Source organism: Orycteropus afer, unplaced genomic scaffold, assembly GCF_000298275.1.
Source record: "Orycteropus afer afer isolate SDZICR_OR568_19922 unplaced genomic scaffold, OryAfe1.0 scaffold00232, whole genome shotgun sequence".
NCBI classification, from domain to species: domain Eukaryota; kingdom Metazoa; phylum Chordata; class Mammalia; order Tubulidentata; family Orycteropodidae; genus Orycteropus; species Orycteropus afer.
In genome coordinates, this window is record NW_006921819.1 from 150,660 (window position 1) to 160,169 (window position 9,510).

General features: G+C 38.7%; 1 protein-coding gene across 1 annotated transcript in view; it reads left to right on the top strand.

Annotated features, from left to right (window-relative positions):
• Positions 1 to 9,510, top strand: part of RAB31 (RAB31, member RAS oncogene family) — a gene marked incomplete at its 5' end in the record, with an annotated part of 209,630 nt that overhangs the window by 27,736 nt on the left and 172,384 nt on the right. The window contains 1 exon segment of the mRNA XM_007948920.1: positions 3,103 to 3,184. Within this exon segment, the coding sequence (XP_007947111.1) occupies positions 3,103 to 3,184 (82 nt within the window).

The window sequence follows — 9,510 nt, forward strand, 5'->3', positions numbered from 1 at the left end:
TTTTTTTTTTTTTTTTTTTTTGGTTTTTATCACACAGATGAAAAGTGAAGGGTATTAATTTCTTTTATTGGACTTTTTGCATCTTTTATGAACACAAAAGACAAAAATAAGGAGCCCTGTTGGTGCGGTGGTTAAGTACTTCACTGCCAACTGAAAGGTTAGCTGTTTGAACCCCCAGCTGCTCCATGCCAGTCTGCTTCTGTAAAGATTTACAGCCTTGGAAACCTTGTTGGGAGTTCTACTCTTTCCTGTATAGCCACAATGATTTGGAATTGACTTGATGGCAGTAGGTTTGGTTTTTTGGTTTTATACAAGAAATAAAATGTCATCAAGTGTTTCATTATCTTCTGAGAATTTCAAATCCTTTAAAAAACATAAACATTTGTCCAATTGCCAGTCTTTATCCCTGCATTTATAGAAGTAGGTTAGGAATTATAGTATTCTACTAATTGCTTTAATTGTTGGTTTCATTATCTACATAGGTGAATATGTAAGGCAGTATTCTATTTGTGTCATTCTAAAGCCAAAACTGAGACTCCAAGAAGCTGGACTATATGAAGAAGAGTGTGGCATTAGAATTGGAGGAAGACTGATCAACAACCCATGATAAGAAAATGACACAGCTTTGCTTGCTGAAAGTTGATTTTCAACTTGAAACGCTTACTGATGAAGATTGAGGACTATAGTCTGCAGTATGGCTTGTTGTTGTTGTTATGTGCCGTCGAGTCGAACCCAACTCATAGTGATCCCTCCTTGGGTTTCCGAGGCAGTTATCACTACGGAAGTAGATTGCCCAACCTTCCTTCCGAGGAGTGGCTGGTGGGTTTGAACCGCCAGCCTTCCGGTTAGCAGTCAAGTGCCTTAGGCACTATGCTACCAGAGCTCCTACCACAATATAAAGAAAACAAAAATCCTCACAAATGGACCAATAAGTAGTATGATAAACAGAGAAAAGATTGAAGTTGTCAAAGACTTCATATTACTTGTTCTACAGTCAACGCCAATGGAAGCAGCAGTCAGGACATCAGAAGCTGTACTGCATTGGGCAAATCTGCTGCAGAAGACCTCTTTCAAGTGCTGAAGAGCAAAGATGTTTCCTTGAGGACTAAGGTGCATCTAACCCAAGCCGTGGTATTTTCAGTTGCCTCATATGCACATGGGACCTGGACAATAAGGAAGACCAAAGAAGAGTTGATGCTTTTGAGTTGTGGTGTTGGCAAAGAATACTGGAAGTATCATGGACTGCTAAAAGAACTAACAAATCTGTCCTGGAAGAAGTGCAGCCAGAATGCTCCTTAGAGGCAAGAATGGCCAGACTTCATCTCACCTACTTTGGTCATGCTGTCAGAAGGGACTGTTCTATGGAGAAGGATATCACACCTGGTAAAGTGGAGGGTCAACGAAAAAGGGAAGGCCCTCAATGAGATAGATCAACCCAGTGGTTGCAGTGATGGGCTCAGGTATAGCAGGGATTGTGAGGCTGGCACAGCACTGGGTAGTGTTTTGTTCTGTTGTATATAAGGTCACTATGAGTTGGAGATACCTCAGTGGCACCTAATAATGATAACAACAACAAAGCCAAAAGCAGAATATGCCAACATACTAGCTGTCCTTTTCACTCTTAATTGTTGTAATAACTTTTTAAAATCTAAGGTTATTGTAGAAATGGTGTGGAGCAGTTATCGTCTGATCTCTTCCAATTTCACAAGGGAGGGAGGTGGATCAACATCAATATCAGCAGCTCAAGGCTGATTCCTGTGAGGCAGAGGTCAAACATGCTTCCACCCTCCAACCTTCTCACTGATTCTGACCCCAGCCCATCCCTCCTCTGGCACTCTCTACTTCTCTGCTGGCTGGGTTGAATAATTTGTTGCAGTGGCCCTGCAAAACTCAGACAATACTAACAATTATGGGGCTTATTAGGGAAAAAACAGGTTACAATTTAAGATCAGAAATGACTCAGAATACAGCTTTTGATCAGGATGGCTTTTTTTACTGCAGTGCCCATAGGCATGCCTATATCTGGCCCTCGGTCTCTTGGGCCTCTTGGCCTCTGCCCTACTCAGTTAAGTGTTACAAAGCTCTTTTAGCTGTGCCAATAAATGCCCAGAGGCATTCCAGTCTGCCAATAAGCCTCAACTTTAGGCGCTCAGCTTTTTCCACTCCATGATCTGGAAGCCCACTGCAGTGTCTCCTGCCTAGGTCTCCTGGTTCTGCTGCAGCTGCTGTTTCTCTGCAGCTGCCTCTTGCCATCTCACTAAAGTGTTATAGCTCTCTCTCTCTGTCTTCTGGGTCAAGGAGGTTCAGTGCAAGGATCTCAGGTTCAAAGGATCTGCTCTATTCCATGTTCTTTTTTCTTCATGATAGTGAGAGCTCCTCTTTCTGCCTCTGGGATGGCTCATTTTAAACCTAGTGGCATGTCAAAACAGACTCATCTCCATATTAGGGCCCCATAGCGTAGTGCCTAAGGCATTTGACTGCTAACCAGAAGGCTGGCAGTTCAAACCCACCAGCTACTCTTCGGAAGGAAGATTGGGCAATCTACTGCTGTAGTGATACTGCCTTGAAACCCAAGGAGGTGTTGCTAAGAGTTATATCTGACTCAACGGCAGTGAGGTTTTTTTTTTTTTTTACCTTATTTGCATGGTCCTGCCTCTACAAGGGTGCCATGTACCTTATTTACATTATGAGCAAGCTACCAAGTCCCCTTGGTGGGCCACAAGCACCTCACATTTGTATAATCTCACCCGGTCATTTGGTGGGAGTTGCAAAGACTATGGCTGGAAGCACCAAATTAAGAAAGTCACTGCACCACAATTATATTCTTTCCTGAGATATGGGAGTATTATCTTAGAATGATTAAAGTATTTAGAGATAAGTTTTCTAAATACTTCCTTTGCTTTTTTCCCTAAACCTCCAGTGGGACTAACAGAAAATCTAGATATTTTCTTTTGGGTAACATGACTCTATCAGTCCTTCTTTCTCTGAGAGTAAAAGCATTGGGAGTCCTGCTGAGGCATAAAGTTAACTTGTTTGAAATGTGAATCTTTGTGATGATTAGAGGGAGTAATTAGTAACATGGAGCTGTTGACTATTTTTCAGAGCGTCTTTTATGACTAAAACTGTGCCTTGTGGAAATGAACTTCATAAATTCCTCATCTGGGACACTGCTGGCCAGGAACGGGTAAGTACATGCTGATGTTTCTGAAAGTCTCTTTATGTTAGGCAAGAGTATTGTTTGCAAATGATAGAAACCCAGCTTGAAATAATTTAAGTAAAAAAGGAAGTATATTTCCAGCTATGTGAAAATCCAAGTGGTACTCATCTTGAGGCAAGACTGAGTTCAAATCCTGAGGGTCCATTTTCTGTCTCTCTTTATTCCTATCTCTTTGCTTGCTTACCCCTAGGTTGGCTCCATTTTAAGCAGGCTCTCTTCCCCCTCACCCTAAGGGTGAAAAGAATGGCTCCATGAGTGGCTCTAGGCTGCGTTCTGCCACGTTAGCAATGCCACAAAGGAGTATACCTCTTTCCCACATGTTGTAGTGCAACTATCAGCACTTGTGGTTTCTCATTGACCTGGTTTGGGTCATGTGTTCACTCTTGAACTTAATGCTGTTCAGGGTTCAAGGGGATTTGGTGCTTCACATGGGTGCAAATGGGTAGTATGCTGAACCTTAAAGGTAGGAGGTGGTATCAACTCCACCTGGACCACAATAATTCAAAGTCTCCAAGGAAAATCTTGGATAAGGGAATGGATGTTGTATTACCTGAAACAACAAATGACTTTGCTCTTGTTCTTCATTCTTTTTATTTGTTGGAAATATTTATGGAGAAGGTATTTATGTAAGAAACTCGTGTCTTCAGATTTTAGAAAGTAAAATAATGCATACCAATACAAACTGTCTATAACAGGGCATTTGTGTAACTGGGGTGGGTATTATCAGAATGAGAGGAATGACTAGGTTAAATGAAGCACATAGATAACTAACACTTTCCTGTCCAACTAACACAAAACGTCCTTTGGAAACAAGTCCAAACTCATTTTTCTTCACCAGGAGCTTTCAGGCTCATCAAAACTTTTATCAGAGCTGATAACTACATAGAATTAGTTGAATTTCCCCTCATCTAATGCAAACTCAAATGCTACTTTCTCTAGCTACCTTTTTAGAATTTCAGCATTTCCTTCTTTCCCCATCCTGCTTTACTACTTCCTATCTTCCTCCTAGCCTGCCTCATTTTTCTTCATCACCTTCTAACCTTCTAATACGCTGTTTAATTCATTTAGTGGTTCTTTTTCTTGTCTGTCTCTCAAAGAAGAGAGAATCAGAATAATTTATAATTCAGGATAATTCATAATTTTAATTATCAGCTCCAAAGTAATCATGTGTTGGCTTATATATAATTTTCATTTCATATAAACTTCCTTCTAAAACTTTGTAAAAAGCATTTAAGTGTTTGCAGATTAAGCCCTCTTAAAGATTTTTTTTTAATAGGATAAATCTTCTAGCCTACAGATGGTCACCTTATTACAATGTCTCCTATTTTGCTACTAAATTTAAAGACAGACTTTTTCACACATGAAGTCACTGCCTGGAGCAGCTTTTTAACTGGGTCCACCAGCCTTGTGTGCTAATTCCTTTGGAAATGAAATGACAGATTCGAAGAAGAAAATGTCTGTTAAGGAATTACACTTCTTGACATTCTTGCAGTTGATCTTCTTGTAGTTGTGCTAGTTTTTTTGTTTGTGTGAGTTTTTTTGTTTGTTTGTTTAGACTTATGCAGAGAGATTTCTTGCTCCCCTTTTTACTTTTGGCCACAAAATAGCTGCTTTTCATCTGCTTTTAATGAACATAACACACCTGCTTTTCACTTATCAATGATCTCATTATCTGACATTTTGCATTTATGACGATAGTAAAAAATCTACTTTCTGACTGTTTTGTGCATTAATGATGTACATCTGGCAATAACAAATGCTGAGGTGTGAAGTAAGAGTAATAATGCTGGCTGTGATGGTTAAGGTTGTGTGTCAACTTGACTGTGATTCTCAGTGGTTTGGTCTGTAATGACGTAATTAGCAGCTATGTAATGATGTAGTTGCTCTCCATTTTGTGATCTGATATGGTCATTCTCCATTTTTGCATAACACCAATTCTTGCATAATGACATTGTTTTGGGAACTTAGTCATGATAATAAGTGAGGAGTGGGTGTATATCAGTTTTGCAAATAGCTGGCTTATAGCACCAATATTACCAACTAGTGTTTCTTGAATGCATCCTGTGTTCCATTACTGTTCCGAGTGCCTTATATGTATTATACTCCTCTTAACAACACTATGAGAAAGGGCTAATTATAGGCAGTCTCAGTTTATGAATGTGCAACTTATGTACAACCTGTAGTTATGAAGTAACACCCATAAAGGCTATTATATTAAAAATTTGAGGTATAGACTGCAGGTCCTAATAATATACAGATGCTGCTTTGCAATGTGCAGCAAAACATGGCTATCATTATTACTTTACTGTTATGTTAAGGATATTTGGTGTATCTGGAAGTATTTATTTTTTTATGCATAGAAAAGGTACACACTATATACTAAAAAAAACAAAAAAAAACAAAAAACCACTGCCATCGAGTCAATTTTGACTCATAGTGACCCCATTGGGTTTCTGAGGCAGTAAATCTTTACAGAAGTAGATTGCCCAGTGTTGCTCCTGTGGAGTGGCTGGTGGGTTTGAACCACCTACCTTCTGGTTAGCAGTCATATGCCTCAGGCATTGTGCTACCCGAGCTCCTTTATATTATATACATACTACATACATACTACATACTTTATGGGAGCTCTGGTAGCATAGTGGCTAAGACACTTGCCTGCTAACCAGACGGCTGGCGGTTCAAACCCACCAGCCACTCCTCGGAAGGAAGGTTGGGCAATCCTACTTCCGTAGTGATACTGCCTCGGAAACCCAAGGAGGGGTCGCTATGAGTCGGGTTTGACTCGACGGCACATAACAACAACAACAACAACATACTTTATACTAAGACAAATATTTGACTAACTGATGTTAGGTACAAACAGTACCTAACTGTTCTGACTCGTACAAATTCAACTTGAAGACCGATTTAGGAATGGAACTTGTTCATAATCCAAGCACTGCCTGTATTATCCTCGTTTATAGATGAGGACACTGAGGGACAGAGTGGTAAGTAACTTGTTCAAGATTACACAATTGATAACCCATGAAGCTGAGATTTGAATCCAGCAGTGTGGATCTTGAGCTTCATAGTTTTGTTCTGATAGGAAAAATAAAACAGAAGCCATAGAGTTGAAAGTAAACATCCTAAATCACACCACCAGATATTTCCACTATGACATTAGATGGTCATTCTTCAGATAATTGTATGTGTGTTGATAATTGTGTATTAGTGGGATCATGAAGTATTTACATTCTGCTGTTTTCACTTGCTACTACAGTGTCACTAAGGGGCAGTTCCTCTATTCTAAACAGAGTGTTTGTCATTTATTACCTATTCTAATTTAACTTTAAGGAATTGACTGATTTGAAGAAATTTCGTTCTCTGTTAAAATGAGTACTTTGCAGTTTGGTCCACTTACTATTGCAAAGCAAATTATTTTGATTGTTTTCCCTAAATTTAATATGTCTGTTATTTTTAAAAGCACTAGTATTATATGTACAGGTATATAACTCCATTGTAGTGATACTTTTTCTTTATGTTTCTAGAACAGAAGTTTAGTTTTAGAAAACAATTTCAGGTAAATGCTTTTGAGAATTTAGGTTTGTGGTGATTGTAGAACAATCTTTGCAAGGCCTTGACCCTCTCATCCTTGAAGCAGTAGGTTAGTAATCTTCAGGCTGTCCTTGTCTGTGCTTTACTTGGTGAAGTCTCCAATGATCTCTCCAGCATTGGCAATTTCTGAATGGTTTTGGCAGCCTGTTACCAGCCTTAATTTTGCTTGTAATGATATTGCCTAATGTTTGAGCTAAAAATAAGATTCACTGCTATTGCTGTGCCTATTTCAGTTCATTCTGTCTCATTAATTATTAGTTGTTGTTGTTGTTGTTATTTGCCGTCAAGTCGGCCCTGACTCATAGCGACCCCTCCTTGGGTTTCCAAGGCAGTATCACTACAGAAGTAGGATTGCCCAACATTAATTATTAGAGTCTGTGGATATCATTGTCCCTTCTTATCTGCTTCTGTTCTCCTTAGTTTTCATAATTTTGATTTATGACTTGACAATGTAAAAGCATAGAATTTTGTGTCCTCAAAGGGGGACAATGTTTTGCATGTGTTAATTACTCAATGTGTATTTGTTTCTGGGCTGATTCAACCAAGTTCTGCCCAGCATACACAGCATTCCAGTTAATGCCTTACTCACTGCCTAGTACTAATTCTATACTTTATTGGTTGTACAAATTCATACTTTTGAAAATTCTTTCCCCTCTGAGCACTAGAAGAGTAAAAGAATCCTCCTCTTCCTTCCTCTCTTTGTATGAATGAAGACTCATTCATTTTTTTTAAATCCAGAAGCCAGAATATTGAATTTTTTGATCCCAAACTGTTCCTCCTTTTAGATCATGTTATCTCCATATACTAATGTGGTAAGAGAAATAATTCCCCCATGTTTCAGATATAGATATGTTCCAAGATGGAACATTGCACAAGAGTGAATTGAATTAGATGCAAAGGGTGAAAAATTAAATATCTAAAGCAAGGGAAAATTCTTCGTGTCTTTGTAAGTCAGTACTTTGTTTACAGTTCAATTATGTGGATTCCTTTTTGCTATCAAAGGAAGATCCTACATCTTTTTTTAAATTTTAGTTTAGTTTTTATTGTGATTTGGGTGAAAGTTTACAGAGCAAATTCATTTTCCATATAGTAGTTGACATACACTTTGTCTCATGACATTGACTCGAATTTCCCACAGTCAACAGATTTCTTCCCACTTCCTCCTCATAGTTACTTACCTCTTCCCTGTATCCTTCCCTCTCATGCACTCCTGCCCCTCGACTGTCTCCCTGTGCATACACAGCCCTTCTATTCTCCCATGATTGTTCTCTCCAAGGAGTAGTATATCTGCCTAATGTAAATGTTCGGCTCACATGCCTTGAAGACTCATTCTTAATATGCTGTCTGAATTTGACTTTTTTCCTTCCTATCCTATCATGAACATCCTGTTTCATTCTTTCAATGGCTATATATAATCCATAAAGTGCCTCTGTCAAAGAAAATTTTATTGTTGTTTAACCATTTTCCAGTTGACTGTTGAATTCAATTTATTAAAAGCTTAATATTTTCAAAATTTGTATATTTAGTGTGTTGTTGCTATACAGAAATATGTTGAAAGGAGGAAGACCCATTGGAGTGCCATGTTATAGCATCATTGTTAACTGTTTGAGATTTTTATCCTGTCCTCTCTGAAAGTTATGGTTCTGGTTTCTGCTTGACACCAAGGTATGCAGAGAACACAGTGTGTCTCTTCAACTCTCTAATATATTATTTAATTCATTTAGTGATTTTATTTCTTGTCTGTCTCTCCAAGAAGAGAAAATCAAGGATTCAGGATAATTGATAATTTTATTATTGCTGTTGTTGTTATGTGCCGTCGAGTCGGACCCGACTCATAGCGACCCCGCCTTGGGTTTCCGAGGCAGTATCACTACGGAAGCAGATTGCCTCATCTTCCTTCCGAGGAGTGGCTGGTGGGTTTGAACCGCCAGCCTTCTGGTTAGCAGTCAAGTGCCTTAGGCACTATGCTATCAGAGCTCCCAATTTTATTATTAGCTCCTAACTAATCAAATGTGTACTTATATAATTTTCACTTCTATAAATCCCCTTTTAAAACTCCTTCCAAAGGAGATATCTTTGGAAGGAGGTAAGCAAGAACTACACTTTGGAATAGTCCATATATTCCTTTCTCTCTCTATTCCAAGCTCCTTCCTTCTATCTCCTGTAGGTTGACATTTGTAGTGGGTAGATAAGACTTATGCCCTGAGATTCCTTTTGACTTCCCTATTTGTTTTTCTCCTTAAATTGAGGAATATATTATCTTATATATATATCTATTTAATATGCTATTAAAAATGTCTTATCATGATAGGAAATGCAATCATTTTCTAGGTATGTGCTTTCAAATCAGTTTCTGCTTTACACACAATCACAATCCATATGATAGCTACATTGAAAATGCCAATGTCTTAGAAGAATTGTAGTCTTCATTATCTTGTTCTGATTCATCGGAGCAACATTATTCTTAGAATCTAAGATTGAAGAATTTTCTTATGCAATAATACAATCCTGTAGTTCCCAGGGCACTTGACTGCTAACCAGAAGGCTGGCAGTTCAAACCCACCAGACACTCTTCAGAAAGAAGGTTGGGCAATCTACTTCCATAGTGATTGTTGTTGTTGTTGTTGTAAGTGCCATCGAGTCGTTTCTGACTCATAGCAACCCCATGCACAGCAGAACGAAACACTGCCCGATCCCGC